Raw genomic sequence first — 16,371 nt, 5'->3', positions numbered from 1 at the left:
GTACTCAAGGTGTGGTCTAACCAGTGCAGAGTACAGGGGCAGAATGACCTCCCTGCTCCTGCTGACCACACCATTCCTGATGCAGGCCAGGATGCCACTGGCTCTCTTGGCCACCTGGGCACACTGCTGGCTCAATCACTCTCTATGCATAAGCTGTACAGGCAGTAACAACTGATAACCTTTACAGAAAGACCATGTTTTTCTCTTTAAATTGCAGAGCAGCTGCTCAGCTGATCTGCATCCTAGCACACAAGGTAGTTGTTTGGGAGAAGTGGAGAAACAGGCATCATCTGCTCTTCAGTTTGGCCTGCACGACACCCAGAGACAACAGAAGGAAAACCTCTTAGGACAGAGCTGGGGTAGTTTAGCTTAGAAAAGGCTCCAGGGGGACCTTGCAGCAGCCTCCTGGAACTTGTGGCCTGGAAGAAGGCTGGACAGGGGCTTTTAAAAAGGCATGAAATGGCGGGATGAGAGGTAATGTAAGACAGTCTTTACTGTGAGGGTAGTGAGACAGGCTGCCCAAGGAAGTTGCATGTACTCAAACCCAGAAGTGCTCAAAGTTAGGCTGGATGGGACTTTGAGTAACCCTTTTAGTGGGAGGCGTCGCTGCCCATGGCAAGGCAGTTGGAACTAGGCGGTGTTTATGGTCCCTTCCACCCGAACCACTCTATGACACACAGAGCCCTTAGACAAGTGGGTCTGAGGCTCGCTCCTCACAGGCACACCAGGTTTACTGTCGTTCCCGCGACTCTGAAAGCGCAGAGATCGGGAACGTAGCGCTGTGCCGGGGTGCCCAGCGACTGGAGCCCACTGCCCACTGCCTCCTCCCGGTCCCGGGGGCGGCTGGATTTGGGCCGCTCGTTATTTCGAAGCGCAGTCGGAAGGCCGCGGGAGGTCCGGGCCGCCGCAGTGCCATCGGCTCTGGGCACCTTCGCGGCGTCTTCACGCGCGGCATGCTACCCTCTGCGACAAGAGTTTCGCAGAAGTTTCTCGCTCCGCGACCTCCCGTGGGCTCCCCCTTGGAACGGCCCACGCCCGCGCCCTGCGGCTCGTCCCCGGCCGAGGCGGGAGGGAGGGACAGCAGCGCCTTTCCCGTGCCTCCCTCCGGCACTCCCCGGCCCCGGCGGGCCGCCCCGCGGGGCGGGGAGCAGGCGGTGGCTGCCGGCGAGGAGCGGGCAAGGGGCCGCGCAGGCTCGGAGGACGCCTCGGCCCCCCGCTCCGGACGGGAGCGGCCGGTAGCGCACGGTGGGGCGATGGGGAGTCGCAAGCTCCTGTTGCTGCTGCTGGGCGCTGCGTTGCCATTTCTACGGCCAGCGGAGTCGGCGGACGCCGTTAGCGCTGAGCGGAGCCTGGTGTGGGGCCCCGGGCTGGAGGCGGGGCTCACGCTGCCAGTGCGCTACTTCTACATCCAGGCGGTCAGCGTGGCCGGACGCAACTTCTCCCGCTCCCCGCCAGGTACCGTGCCCATGGGCGGACAGGGCCGCGACACCGACACCCTGCCCGGGTCTGCCGTGTCAGCGGAGGAGCCGGTGGGAGCTACCTACCCCTTACCCGCTTCCCTTTTCGCTCTCCCATCCCCTCCCGCGAGCGTTTGCTGTACCGCTGCCGGCCCCTGGCTGCCCTCCCCGCTCAAGCCCCCTCAGCCCCGCTCAGTATCCTGTGCGGCCCCGCATCGCCCGGGACACGCAGGCGAGCGGAGCACGTGGGCAAATCCCGTCCTTCTGGTGCAGCCGAGTGCCACTTTCTGTAGAGCTGCGCGTCCTAACTCACGGCCTCCACTAGTCGGGATGTGATTTTCCACAGCCAACTAGCAAGTTTAAAGCAAACTCGTGTCCCTGGAGTTGCTGGATGTAAAGAAATCCCATTAACCCGCTCAGAAGTGTAAATGTAATTGTCTTTAATGCTGCACGTACACCAGCTGCTTAAGTTTTATGTGCCGGTCATTACTCTGGGCTCCGTTACCTAGAGCTGCTTTGTCAAGGAGTAGTTTCTGTCATGTTTATTGAGCACAAGCACAAACTGGTCCCTGACGCTTTTCCAGAGGGTGGGAATTAGGATTTGTGCTCACGGTCCAGCAGTATGCAGACAGTCCCTGATTTCTGTTGCAGGTTACTTCCACATGCTCCACAGATTTGATTTAGAATAAAAAACAGCTTTTGAATTGCAAATTTCATAATGACGAAAACGCGGACATAGGCACCATAGGAATTTAACTTAGACAGGGTAGGGCTGGTTATTTTGTTCTCTGTTATTCACTGTTCGGATAGTGCTGAGTGACTATCTCCCAAGCATGCACAGCCTCTTCCAATCTTGCCGTCAGAAGGCTGCTGCTTAGGAAATTAAAGAGTAGGTAGATATTATACCAGTTATGTCTTCAGACTGACAGAACCCCAGATAGCTCAGGTCTGGACTTTCTCCAGCTGTTGTTGCAATTTGGTGCAGGATTGCAGTGGGTTCTGTAATTACACTGAAGAATGCGACTGCAAGCAGACTTCCAGTGAAGTGGAGGCTGATTTCTGCCACACAGGGAGAGCCTTGGGTTCAGCCAGCAAGTAAGGTGTGAAACTCGGTTAGAATCTTATGCTAGTTTAAATCCTCCCAAGATAAACTGATAGAACACGGGTACTGGGAACCTAGTTTTGACCTCATTGTGTTTGTGTAATGTTAGTATTTATATTAGTAAGTTCAGTGTCTTGACAGTGCCTCCAGGTCCTGATGCCATCTGGCATGGCGTGGTCTCCATTCATACCATGACATTATGTAGCCTCCAAACCAAGGCAGCGTATGCATGCTGCCAACAGGGAAGAGCTCTTGGCTCAGCCCATGCTAACTGCTGAGCCATGCCAAGAATTATTTAGAAGAGTGCTAGGGATCCTTTAACAATTCAGTGCAGCTGAAGAGGTGTAAAGGTCAATGTATGGCCTGTGGTCAAACAGCCATTCTTACATTTTATTCCTACTTTATGCTATCTTGAAAGGTAATCAATAGCCAGATGTAAAAAAGGTATGAGAAAATGACACTTTACTTACTCCTTGATGATGACTTTGCTTGCAGATAGAGCAAGACAAGATGAGGATCTCCCAATCTAAATCAATTCTACTGGTATAGATGCAAGCTGTAGAGATCCCAAGCTGTGACAGTCTTACATTGGAACCAATATATACTTCATACAAGTTGTTCTGGGACTGTAATACTATTAGCACTGCTTGAGTTATATCTACACTTGCCCAAGGAAATGTCAGACAGGATTACTGCCGCTCGCATGTCTTCAGCCTACCAGCTAAGCTAAGCAAGGTGTCCTCTCATTTCTCTGAAAAGGAAGTACCATGTATCTGGACATCCATCTTAAGATACATCTACTTCTCAGAAGTCAGAAGTGCACTTCTGGAAATCACTCTGGACTGATAATTAATCAGACAAATCTGGATGAATCTGGATGACAGGATGTCACCCAGAGGGACCTGGACAAGCTGGATAGATGGGCCCAGGTGAACCTCATGAGGTTCAGCAGCAGCAAGTGCAGAGTTCTGCACTTAGGCTGGAACAATCATCACTGTAAATATAGACTGGGGGATGAGGTGATAGAAAGGAACTCTGTAGAAAAAGATTTGGGAGTGCTGATGGACAAGAAGCTGGACATGAGCAGACAGTGTGAGCTTGCACCTCAGAGGGCAAACTGCATCGTGGGCTGCATCAAAAGGTGTATTGCCAGAAGATCTAGAGAGGGGATTCTGCCACTTGACTCTGCTCTGGTGAGACCTCACCTGGAGTACTGCATCCAGGCATTGAGCCCTTAATATATGAAGGATGTGGACCTGATGGAGTGGGTCCAGAGGAGTGCTACAAAAATGATCATGAGGTTGGAGCACCTCTGCTATGATGACAGGCTGAGGGAGCTGGGGTTATTCAGCCTGGAGAAGAGGAGGCTCTGGGGAGACCCAGTAGTGGCCTTCCAGTACCTGAAGGGGGCCTACAAAAAGGATGGAGAGAGACTGTTTACAAAGGCCTGTGATAACAGGACAAGGGCAAATGGCTTCAAACTAGAGAAGAGCAGATTTAGATTGGATATGAGGAACAGGTTCTTCACTATGAGGGTGGTGTGGAACACTGGAACAGATTGCCCAGGGAATCATAGAATCATAGAGGGAGGTGGTTGGGGCCCCATCCCTGGAGATAGCCAAGGTGAGGCTCAAAAGGCCTCTGGGCAACATGGTCTAGTTGAGGATGTCCCTGCTGACTGCGGGGGTGTTGGCCTAGATCACCTTCAGAGGTCCCTTCCAACCCAGATGAGTCTATGATTGTCATGGTAGATCTACTAGCTACTGAAGACAATATTCTGCATTCCTTAGTTGGTGGGAGTGCTGCTTGCCACGCTGCTGTTCCAGGAAGGAATGGATGCTTGCTTCATTTTATTTCTTCCATATACTGCGAAGTGAAGGTATTCTGACTTGCTTCTTGGCATCTTCAGCTAGCAGGAACTTTGAATAGTAAGAAAACTGAGGTACAATTACAAATCATCCACAATGGAACACAAAGTAGAAGAGGGAGGTGTGATCATCCATGAGAGATTCCTCTGTGCGCAGACACTAACCGTATGCTTGTTGATTGAAGAACTGACTCTGACAACAATATCTGGAATAATGAGGAGTATTCAAGGTAACTACTCTCTGTGTGGAGAGACACAACATATCAGGATATACATGTCTGACATCACAAGGGAGGGTTCTGCTTAATTTCATCTGGAGACCCTTGCACAGTAGTTGACTTGAATCAAGTTTCAGGATCCAGCATTGCTTCTAAAAAAGCCATGACTGAGCATTAAATGACTTGTACTTACCACATCAGTTTATTGATTTCTGTGTGCAAAGTTTGTTAAAATACACATTGTACAAAACTGACCATCATATCTCAGTCAAGCAGTCATTACATTTTTAGTAACAGCTTGATTTTATCAGCATCTCTTCAGTTTGATTTCTTTCTGTATACTACTTTGTGGTAGCATTCATTGCAATTGTTTGGTTTGCAATGGTTAGACTGTAACAGTTTGTGCATAGTCTGCCCTCCTTTTTTTTTAAAGAATAAAGTTGGTGATGACCATTTGTGAGGAAAATAAGGGAATGTAACAGATTTATGTTTATATAACCTTGTGTTATCCACAAAATATTCCATTTTAAAAGTCACAGTGCATTAACAGTGAAATGCTGGTGATCTTTATGTGCAAGTCAGACAGATGTCCAGGAAACATCTCTGCTGTCATTCTCTTATCCCTGCTTTTCAGTAGCTGGGACTTTAAATTTGCAAGACAGTTATGCAACCCAAAAGCGAACAATTTGTATCTGACCCCTGCATGCTGCACATACCTTTCCACAAGCTGGCAAGTATTTTTTTTTCTCCTGTTACTTTAACTTGGTTTCTTACTTTTCTTCCTCTAGAGGAAATAATTGCTCCTCATGGCACTAACTTGAAAACTTAGTAGTAGACTTAATTTTTTTTTAAATTACTGTTGGCCTTCTATCTTGTAATCATTGTTTAATGTTTTATCTCATTCTATGGGTTTTCCATCTATTAGGTATGTGATGATGAAGAAAATTCAGTAGGATGATCTCCCATCACTGGAAATTAATTCTACCAACTCAGTATAATAAAAACATTTCTAGTGTAAAATTAAATTAAATTCCATGGGTTTGATTCAGTAGAGTTGGTTCTCATATTTATTTTGTATATGTAATTCCAATAGCTTAAACTGTTTGTATCTGTTTCTACTTTCCTCTTTGCAGGAAGAACCCAGTTTAAAGTGGTAATTAAAACACTTTCTCCAAAAGAAGTCACCAGAATTTACACTCCTCGCCCTTTGGATAGAAATGATGGGACATTTCTTATGAGGTATAGGATGTATGGGAGTGTCAGAAAAGGGTTAAAAATTGAGATACTTTACGGTGATCAGCATGTAGCTCAGTCTCCTTATATTTTGGAAGGTAAGGATTTTTTGCTGTTGTTAATGTAATGTAGCTCCAGAAGTGTTATGAATTTCCTTCTAGAGGAAGAGGTGGGAATTGAGAGGTTTGCTGTTCCTTGTTGATGTAATTTCCTCACAAGTGTTCTTATACAGAGAAGTAAGCAGCGACAGCCTCTATACATTGCCAAGTTACAGATGCATAAGCAGATAGATTATAGCCTCTCACATTAAGGTAACGGGCCTGGACATCTTCCCTCTTGCATAAGGAAATGGATCTCTTCGTAAAGAATAGGAAAGAAATGCCTGTATTACTGTTTTCATGCATGCATTCACTTAAGCATTGTGTCATTTTATCTAATTCCAAAATATTACCTGCAAAAGCAAGTTTATGTTGTTACAAACACTTTATAATTTGTGACCACTAAAAAGTGTGATTCTTTGTAACAGCAAGGACAGTATTTCTTTAACCAGAATATTTAACTTCCTTTCCATTAGCCTAGTTTAATTCAGGGCAGGTCTGTACTGTGGAAGAACTATTTAAAATCAGGGGGGAAAAGGCAAATTATTAAACTATTTAAAATCAGGGGAAGAAAGACAAATTATTCTCTCCAGATCTGCTGCTTTAACTTCCTTCTCTTGCTGTTTAGCAAAGATAATAAAAGTCAGCTCTCTGGAGAGTCTTATTTCAGTTCATCATTATTTCTTCTAACCAGAATGTGATGTTTTGGTTTGTTTGTTTTTTAATTAATTGAATTTCATAAATACAAACTTAGAAGTGTCTTCAAACTGAAGTGAAATTGTCCTCAGTTCTCAAAGTAGTATGCCTTCTTTTTGCTAGTGTGCATTTGTTAGCAGTGTTCAGGTTTGGGAGTTATCCGCCCTCAGACATGGCTAGGAATTCACCAGACTAACTCAGCTGGCTGGAAGTTAAGGAATGAAGCTGTATTTATAGTGTGGCACAATTTACAAGAATATATATATGTACACAATATATACAGGTATTTACAGCTATATACAGTAATATACAAGTTAAAAGTAATACAGAGATGTAAAAATCCTCCCAACCAGCAAAGCTGCCCAGAAGGGCTTTCACACCAACTCCCCTCCTTCCTCCTTCTTTCCAACACCCCCTCCCTTATCTCAAGATCCCACTTACATGCAGGGAAGAGCTGCAAAAGGTTGGCAAGGGGTTAGAATAATGGTTAGTTTGAGTTATGAAGGTTCAGGCAGAGATAGTGAAACAGGTGACAGCCAGGCAAAGACTGTTATTGTTTCTTGTTTTTATATCCCTAAGCAAAACCACTAGCAGTAGTAAACATCACTATTGCTTTCTTTTCACAGTCAATTATCTAATTTCTCTCATTAAAATATTCTGATCAGCCTCAAACCAGCACAAGCCGCAATAAAACTATGACACAGAACAGTACCTGTTTTGACTAGAGTTCCATGAAATAACAGCTTTTTCCACATTCTGTACAAGGCTCTTGCTTATACCTAAGCTCCCTCCTTCAAAGGGACAGAAAGAATAGTTAATTTTCTATAAACCAAACTGCCTTATGCCACAGGTAAAGACTCCTGTATCAAAGTTTTGCATTAGACTAAAATTGAAGCTGTAATACCTGAGCTTTGCTAGTTATGGACACTTAGAACAATTCTGAATACCCTACATGGTGGGCATGTAGCAGAATAATGAGAATTCACTCTACAGATGAATTTTAGCATTTATAGCAAAAACATCTACTGTGTTGATTTCTGAAAGAATGTTGCTGCTTTCCCAATTACACTGCTAATTTCCAGAAATGTTATAGAGAGGATGATTTCCCAGCAGAACTAGAAAGCTTTGAAGAAAACATGTCAAGGCACTGTACTGTTTACATTTATGTGCATGTATGTGTGTGTGTTTGGGGAATCATGATGCAGAAGCACCTGCAGGTGGTTCCTGGAGGTGTTTAAGGGCAGGCTGGATGAGGCTGTGGCCAGCCTGATCTAGGGTAGGGTGTCCCTGCCTGTGGCAGGGGGGTTGGAACTAGATGATCCTTGTGGCCCCTTCCAACCCTGACTGATTCTATGATTTTATATAGACTCTCAGTGCTTTATTTTCTGCAGGCCCAGTTTATCATGAATATTGTGACTGTCCTGAAGAAGATCCTGAGATCTGGCAGAACATTATGTCTTGTCCAGCCCAAGAAGCTCAGATTACAAAGGACTTCCTTTCTTTTCCCACCATTGACCTTCAGCGAATGTTTAAGGAAATCTCCACAAAGTTCAGTGAGACCAGAGGTGCTATAGTTCACTACACTATTCTTGGTAATCGCATCTACCGTCGCTCCCTGGGGAAATACACAGACTTCAAAATGTTCTCCGATGAAATGTTACTGTCACTGGCAAGAAAGGTATCAGTTTTGGTCTTCTAAGACTCTTAGGTCACATTCTAATATGGCAATACTGCATTTGTTGTATCCTCAGATCTGTAAGTCCTGAGGTGAGATTTAGCTTTCATTTCTTCATTAAGATGACAGGAATAATGTGCGGGGGCTGAGCTCGATAGCAATGAAATTGCTAGGAAAGCTGCAAGGGTTAAAGCTCGACTGTGTGAGCCTTTGCCTGGCCCCTGTGACTGTTCCTTTCATACTTGCTTGTGGGACAGAAACTGGAAATCTGTACCTTAAACTCAGCTAAATCTGTTAGCTGTATAGTAGGTTTATTGATAAGAGCTGATGGAGCAAGTCCAGAGGAGAGCCACAAAGACGATCCCAGGACTGGAGCACCTCTGCTGTGAGGATAGGCTGCAGAAGCTGGGGATGTTCAGCCTGGTGAAGATTCAGGGGACCTTACAGCTGCCTTTTAATACCTGAAGAGAACCTACAGGAAGGCTGCAATGGGACTTTTCATAAGGGTGTCTACTGACAGGACAAGGGGAAATGGTTTTGAGCTGAAGGAGAGTAGGTTTAGACTGGATCTTAGGAAGAAGCTCTTCAGTACAGTGGTGGTGAGACTCTGCAATAGGTTGTCCAGAGACATTGTGGGTGCCCCCACCCTGGAGGTGTTCATGGCCAGGTTGGACGAGGCCTTGAGCAGCTGAGTCTAGTTGAGATATGTCCCTGCCCATGACAGGGTGGTTGGAGTAGGTGATCTCTAAGGTCCTTTCCAACCTAAGCCATTCTATGAAATAGAAGAACTGAGGAATATAGGTTAAGAGTGACAAGCAGCTTCTCTCTTTGTGTATTATCCCTACTTAGGTAATCCTTTCTTACATTTAGGTTCATCTTCCTGATGTGGAGTTTTATCTTAATGTTGGAGATTGGCCAGTTGAGTATCGGAAAGCTAATGATACACCTGGTCCTCTACCTGTCATTTCATGGTGTGGCTCTGTAGATTCAAGAGATATAGTCCTTCCAACGTATGATGTAACCCACTCAACTCTTGAAACCCTACGAGGAGTCACAAATGATCTCCTTTCTATTCAAGGAAATACAGGTAAATTAGAGAACATGGATTTTAAAGAAGCATTTGTCAATTTCATCAAAAAAGCAAGTTGCCTTCACATCATCTTTTAAAGTCTTGGGTTAACAGAGTGCCTTAGGAAGCCTCTTAATACGTGCAGGTTAGTCTTTGTAGATTGTAAACACTTTCAACAAGGCTACTGAGTAGAAATTCAATATGCATTTAGAGCCAAAATTTAAGAAGTCCAATTTGCAATAATGTGAATTTTAACTGAAAGGTACCTAGAAGGTAGGCACTGTGGTCTGCCAAAGTAAATATAATTAGAAGGCTTTTCTCCTCAGTGGAGGACTTGAATATACATTCCTTCTAATCAAATAGTAATCCTTTCCCTGACACTGATGTGGCCCAACATGGATTAATTATTTCTGCTACAGAAATAATTAATTTGAATCCTGAAAGGAGCAAGCTGGTACTATGCTGCAGCCTCTTTCCTATAAGAATATATTGTCTGTATATGAAAAAAATAACACCCCAGAGTCAGATCTTCAGATCTGTTTTTCTAACTTTGAAGGAAGAGTCAGTTTTACTGACAGGTGGCTTCCTCAGCCCCAGGAAATTAATGAATATTTAGGGATCAGATAAATGGCATGAACAATACCTAAGGACTAAAGCTTGAGTGAGGAGGTATTTATTTTTATTTGATGAGTTCACAGTTTCTCTTACTAGTTTTTTAATTAAGTGTTTCAATGAAGTTATCAGTTTGAAGCAGTCTGTGTTTACTTATTTGGTAGAGCTGCTTTTTTAATTAGCTGATAAGAGCCTATTCCAATAGATGCTTTAAGGAAATTTCCAGCAGAAGGATGAGGAAAGACATATTTAATGTTTTTAAAAGCAGAGAGTAAGCAGAGATAGTCTTTCAGGCTCTTGCTAAGTACCTTGAGGACACAGTATAGCCATTTTTTTTCCTCCATTTTAAAGTATCCATTAAGTCATTCCTCAAAGATGTAACTAAATTGCTGGATAACAGAGGTGGATTTCACTAAAGAAATTTTTGTTACTGTGGCTGGGTTTTATGCATGAAGAATGACAATAATTGTTAGTACTTTACTTACATAATTTGCTTACAATCCTTTGTGTTGCTTTCAAGATATGTAAAGTTATTTAAATGTAAAATTGCTAAGTGAAAAAGCAGTTCTCTGATTTTACTTTTTTAAGTGGCTTAGTTTCTCATCCCAAAATTCAGGCCAGGACTGAGAGTTTAAACCCTGTGATTAACACATGATTATGGATTCACTGAAAGAAATCATGCCTGGTTTACTATGTTTCTGAATGTGATGCCACTGTCATAGCAAGTTCCTTATTTTCAGTACACATCATGAATATTTCATTACTATTTGCTTTTACCTTATTACTCAATGCTTGTAGGCCCTTTCTGGGAAAACAAAACTGAGCGAGCTTTATTTAGGGGTCGAGACAGCCGAGAAGAACGTCTCCATCTTGTCAAGTTATCCAAGGAAAATCCAGAACTACTAGATGCTGGAATAACAGGATATTTCTTCTTCAGAGAAAAAGAAAAAGAGCTGGGGAAGGTTCAGCTGATGGGCTTCTTTGACTTCTTTAAGGTAGCAAGCAAGTTATGGTCTTGGGTTAATTTTGCTGTCAGGTTCGTAAGAACTCAGAAGACAAGGCTTACTTTTGCTAATTGCACCCAATAAATTAAACAGTTATGCTACACTAGGAACAGTGGTATGTGCAGGGTAAATAGACCACCTACAATCAAAGTCATAACATAAAACACTTCTAAAGAAAGCCACTATACTTTTTTCCTGGAGTCCCTCAGAGAGAGTTCTTGGAGATTTTTTTTTTTAAGAGATTGGTAAATTTGCTTTCTTACTATCAAAGTTTCTCTTATGTGGAGTAAACAGGTCCACTGCAAGTAAGTTATGGTTGTCAGAAAGTCCTTGCAGTAACAAGTTAGACAAATTGATGGATGTTTTGGTTGCACTTCAGACACACAAATTCCACTGCAGCAGAGGTATCTGGACAGAGTGGTAAAAGGGACAGAGTCCAGAAAAAAAATTTGTAATATATGGCAAATGAAATTTTGTTCCAGAGATTAATATATCAGAAATGCTGTAGTAGCCAAAAATATCTGCTAGAGCAGCACCTTCACAGTTGCTTTTAGTATAATGTTTCAGGGTGTTTAATATAATAACACGTGTTTCAGAATAGTCTTCACGGCAGCGTGATTTTAAGTCAGAACAGTTTTACTCACGTTGAATTTAGGCATAGTTTTATTTCCTTCCCAGCTCTACCCCTTACTCTGTCCCAGGACACTTTATTGGAATACCCATCAGGCAGTTCATGTGACACAAAGGTTCTTGTCTTTCAGTCTTGGGTTGTAAACAAAGCCTTTATCCATTATGCTACGCAGAACACAATGAATCTACATTTGCTTAACACAAAACAGGTTTGAAGATGAGAATTAGAAGCACAATTACATCTTACCTTTGAAAGTCTTTTACAGTCAGTGTTCTACTCTGGTTCAAAACATTTTACCTTTTTTTTCCTCCTTTATCTTCATACTACAGTACAAATACCAAGTGAATGTAGATGGGACTGTAGCAGCTTACAGGTTTCCATACCTCTTGCTGGGTGACAGCCTGGTATTGAAGCAAGATTCCCAGTACTATGAACATTTTTATATTGGATTAAAACCTTGGAAACATTATGTTCCAGTTAAGAGAAACTTAGAGGACTTGCTAGAGAAAATAAAATGGGCAAAGGTAAGTTCCATTACTAATTCAAATTCAACATGGTGAACAAATATGTAAACAAATCAATTTGCCTTAATACTCTCTTCTTTTACTATTTCCATACATATTTTGCATGAACTCTATTGAGATTCTGGGGTAAAGGAAGTACATTCAGTTGTTAGTGTAAGATGGGAAGGCCTTAAATCAAGTAACCACCACTATTCAGGGAAATACTTAAGAATTCATTTTAGGTATGTGCAGAAGTGTTTCACGAGTCACAGTCCTAGTGCAGGCCAAGTTCAAAGAAATGCCCAGAACCCTAGGTATGACTTGATTAGTTCTATCACTCTTTTTAGGTTCTGGCTTGAACAGAAGTCACTGCATGTTGTTTTTTGAATGTACAAAAAAAAGCTGCTCTATAACGTGCTCCAATTGAGAAGCTGGGATTCTGTAACCAAACCAGCTGATATAATCATGTGACAGTGCTTTAAGTTTAGCTATGAGGTTAAAAAAACAGGAAAAGTTTCTGTTCTGAGAGTACTGTAGTTCATCATGAAGAATCAGACAAGAATACTGAAAGCTTTGAAATACAGACCTAAAAATCTTCAAGGTAGGTACATGAATTCAGTCAAAGCTGTTGTTAAAAGAAAGGCATTGAAAGGCACTGCTTATGAGAGGACAACACCTGTGGCATTGTCTTATGTGAAAACAAAATATGCCTGGGAGATGTCAGACTTGATTTTGCAGAAGCTTGTGGCTTGGACAAAACAGTAGAGCAGTAATCAAATGAGTTTTCAAAACTGTATATATTATCCATGAAAGTTGTTATTGATAGCCTTAAGGTACCAGTTGTGACCATAAAAGCAATCCAGTATTTTTGTTTAAATCTGCAATTTAAAGTATGCCTTTGCAGTCTGCCAGTAATTGGTGTAGATTTGAGTAGCCCCTTTAATAAAATTTACAATGCCAGCCAGGCTTTGAGCAACTCTGATTCTCTATTATTCATTTGTTTCTTCTCAATTTTCCAGGCAAATGATGAAGAAGCAAGAAAAATTGCTAAAGAAGGACAATTAATGGCCAGAGAATTACTTCAGCCTCACAGGTTTTACTGCTACTATTACAAAGTGCTCCAGGTGTGTACAACAGATAGTGATTACTTTCTGCTAACTCCCACTGATGCCACACATTTTATATTCAGTCCTTACTTTTAGCAATAACAGATGTGGTTCGTATTTGTTTATGGCAGATCAGCGTGAAGACCTCTGCAAAGCTTGCTTCGTAATTAAAGAGGCAACCTGACATAACAATTATTTTGTAGAATCAGGTTTCTTTTTGTCTCACCCCCTCCCCACAGTCAGACCTGTTTTCAGTGTCATTTGATACATTATTTCTAACAGATGTACAAGAGAATCTGTACGCAACTTTCTTCTGTTTTGCCCTCAGTCTTACTCCCTCATGAGCTACTCTATGGTACTGCAAAACAATGATTACATGGAAAAGAAATTCAAACATATGGCTACTAGAGTGTAAGGGGTGAAGCAGGTCAAGTACTTTCTGCTTCTTTAGGAGATACAAATCTCCAGTGAAAGAATTCTCTGTTCTCTGAAAGTACTCATTTATTTTTCCTGTTTTGCTGCGCAGAGTTAGACCTCAACTTCAGCAGCCACAGGTTGACACAAATTAAGGAACTGTTCAGCATACAGAATTGACAGCATTAGAGGCACGAACTGGTTAGAGGCACAAATAATGCCAATATTGAAATTACTGTTAATAATAGGACAGAGGAAAACATTAAAGGAGGCTTTCAGAGGCAATATAGCGTATTAGTAGGTGTGTTATAAAGACACCTTGTACACAGGTTGTAAACAATGACATAAGGAGGCTGGATAAAGGCAAGCTTGTGAGGGGAAGGGAGGAGGAAAATTCTGTTCTGGGAATTACACGCTGATGCTTACAGCATTCTTAAATGTTGTTTACCTGCTTCAGAAATATGCCGAACGCCAAGCCAGCAAACCTGAAATACGGGATGGAATGGAACTGGTACCTCAGCCTGATGACAGAGACTCAGTATGCAGCTGCCACAGGAAAAAGCCTTTGAGGGAAGATCTGTAACTACCGGATGGAGCAAATCACCCACTTACAATGCAGGAGTTTAATAGGAATTAAGCTGTGAAATCTAAGACACTTATGCACTAGCAAACATTCATAGTTATGTAGTCTTCTTGTATTTACATATCTTTCTTCACACTGATTCTGGTCTACAGTATTGGTTCCCACAATTTTGCTTCCATGACCACCACCAGATAGATACTGAACCTGTAAATGGGTGTCTGGGGGATTTGTTTCATGTACTGCGTCATCATCAGGAAGAAGAATGCAGTGCTGTGCAAGTTCCAGCTGGGACCTAGTTACCAAAGTTTTATGAGGAACCAGTCATCCACAAAAGATCTTCCATGAGTCAGTGCAAGTTATTCTAAAGGAGCATCTCCAGCATACTAAAACAGTGTTATGATTTTGTCATAATGTTTACCTCGGTGTTAGATTGTTTCTTGTATACAAAACAATTTTCTAACGAGACAAAGAAAATGAATATTTGAGATTTGCAGATATCAAATCTGGTATTGCTTTGAGATTATTTTGTGGTCTGTGACAGATTAGTAGGACATAATAATTATCCATTTCAGAGGAAAATGGAGAGGAAGAAAAGACATCAGGACAATATTTTTATAAGCACCATGGCTGTGAAATAGCAAAATTCATTGCAATTTGAAGCAGACTCTGTAGCTATCACAATCAGTACTTTGAGTGCCAAGACACCACTCTGAAAACCTGTTCCCTGAGAGTGAGCAGATCTGTGAATATCTGCACAGATCCACAAAAGGAATTGGAACCTTCAGGTAAGGCCAAGTGAAATGGTCTCTTAGTTCAACAATACCGTCTACAGTATTCTAGGCTGCTTAGGTATTCACACATCTGGAATTTTAGCAGAGTTTGAGACTGCCCAGGTTTAACTGCTGTGCAGAGATAAGGATGCCACCATCTTTTTCACCTGAGTTCATGAACTACTTTTCTTGTGCCTTAGTCCCCAGAGGGATCTTAACCTTTTTCAGAATTTAGAGCGTATTTAGCTTTATACTGAGATCAGCCAGCAGATGAGACTGAATTGGTTTTAGTTCAAACATAGGACAGAATATGCTGCACTTGCCATAAAATAGACCAATGGTTAGAGACCATACTAAGCAACTGGGAAGCCAATTGTGTTCCTTGGCTTGATTCAAAATAATTTTTCCAAAGTGCCTTAGCTCCAGACTGGAGAAGAGATCTTCAGGAAGATGAATGCAGCCATGAAGTTAGCAGTACAAAATTCACAGGACCAGAAGGAGTTGGCCATGTAAATTGCAATAAAGTGCCTTTGGGCAGGGCGGAGGAAAATCCTTAGTGCTGGATGTGGCTTTCTTGATTTGTACCCACGTTTGTCTGCTTCAAAATTGATAAACAGTCTTGAAACACCAATGCCAATACCAAGACCAATGCCCACAAGCACCACTGCATTTTTGTCTTGGCTAATGTAGCCTGTCTGAGCAACTTCTATTCAGCTACACTCAGAAGATAGCGTTCATGAATACCAAATTATCCCTACACAAAAAGGAATGGAAATGTCTTAAGACTGTGGATTCACCTAGTTGTATAGGTGCCCAAAGTTTAGTGGTCTACACCACATGCAGGCTTCACTCTTGGCTCTACACTTCAAGTTGCTCATAAAATATGTAACATTTCTGCACTAGGACAGGAAGAAATACTAGATTGTTCAGTATGCTAAGCGAGGAAGGAATTTCAGGTTTCTAAAGAGGTTTAATGCAACTGTCAGTCCTTTACTACATTATGACAGTAAAGCCTAGAGCATGCTGCTTTACTCATTATCCTTGTTTTTCTTGTTCTAACATAAATACATATAGTGGCTATATTTTAGTTTAGCATGACAATCATCCTAGAACTTCAGACTATAAATAGAGGTCATCTTACATAAAACTTTCTACATCAAAATTCAGGAACAGTGTTCCGTTGCTGAAGCTGACACTTGAAACTCAGTGCTCCTTTCCTTCCCTGTGTAATTTTTACTGCATGATAAAATCTTACATTGTGACATTATTCTTTATACCACAAACATTTTATATTCATCTGTATTTATGGAAGTGGCATGCTCAGCAAAAGCAA

General features: G+C 42.2%; 1 protein-coding gene across 1 annotated transcript; it reads left to right on the top strand.

Moving 5' to 3' along the window:
* The first annotated feature begins 1,162 nt into the window (after positions 1-1,162).
* On the top strand, positions 1,163-16,069 carry POGLUT3 (protein O-glucosyltransferase 3). The gene is made up of 8 exons (XM_064171173.1): positions 1,163-1,455; positions 5,778-5,975; positions 8,063-8,349; positions 9,217-9,433; positions 10,826-11,022; positions 11,992-12,186; positions 13,185-13,289; positions 14,143-16,069. Exons 1-8 carry the CDS (start codon positions 1,254-1,256, stop codon positions 14,266-14,268), a joined length of 1,527 nt encoding a protein of 508 aa, XP_064027243.1. The 5' UTR covers positions 1,163-1,253; the 3' UTR covers positions 14,269-16,069.
* The last annotated feature ends 302 nt before the right edge of the window (positions 16,070-16,371 follow it).

Source organism: Pogoniulus pusillus, chromosome 3 (genome assembly GCF_015220805.1).
Source record: "Pogoniulus pusillus isolate bPogPus1 chromosome 3, bPogPus1.pri, whole genome shotgun sequence".
NCBI lineage: Eukaryota > Metazoa > Chordata > Aves > Piciformes > Lybiidae > Pogoniulus > Pogoniulus pusillus.
Note: the sequence above shows the minus strand (reverse complement) of the source record. Positions and strands in the feature narration are given on the sequence as shown.

Bases quoted from the DNA above. Each gene is read 5' to 3' on its own strand.
- POGLUT3 (XM_064171173.1), top strand. From the start codon at position 1,254: ATGGGGAGTCGCAAGCTCCTGTTGCTGCTGCTGGGCGCTGCGTTGCCA. The intron at 11,023-11,991 runs GTAGCAAGCAAG...TTCATACTACAG, and splicing joins GCTTCTTTGACTTCTTTAAG to TACAAATACCAAGTGAATGT. The intron at 13,290-14,142 runs GTGTGTACAACA...TACCTGCTTCAG, and splicing joins ACTATTACAAAGTGCTCCAG to AAATATGCCGAACGCCAAGC.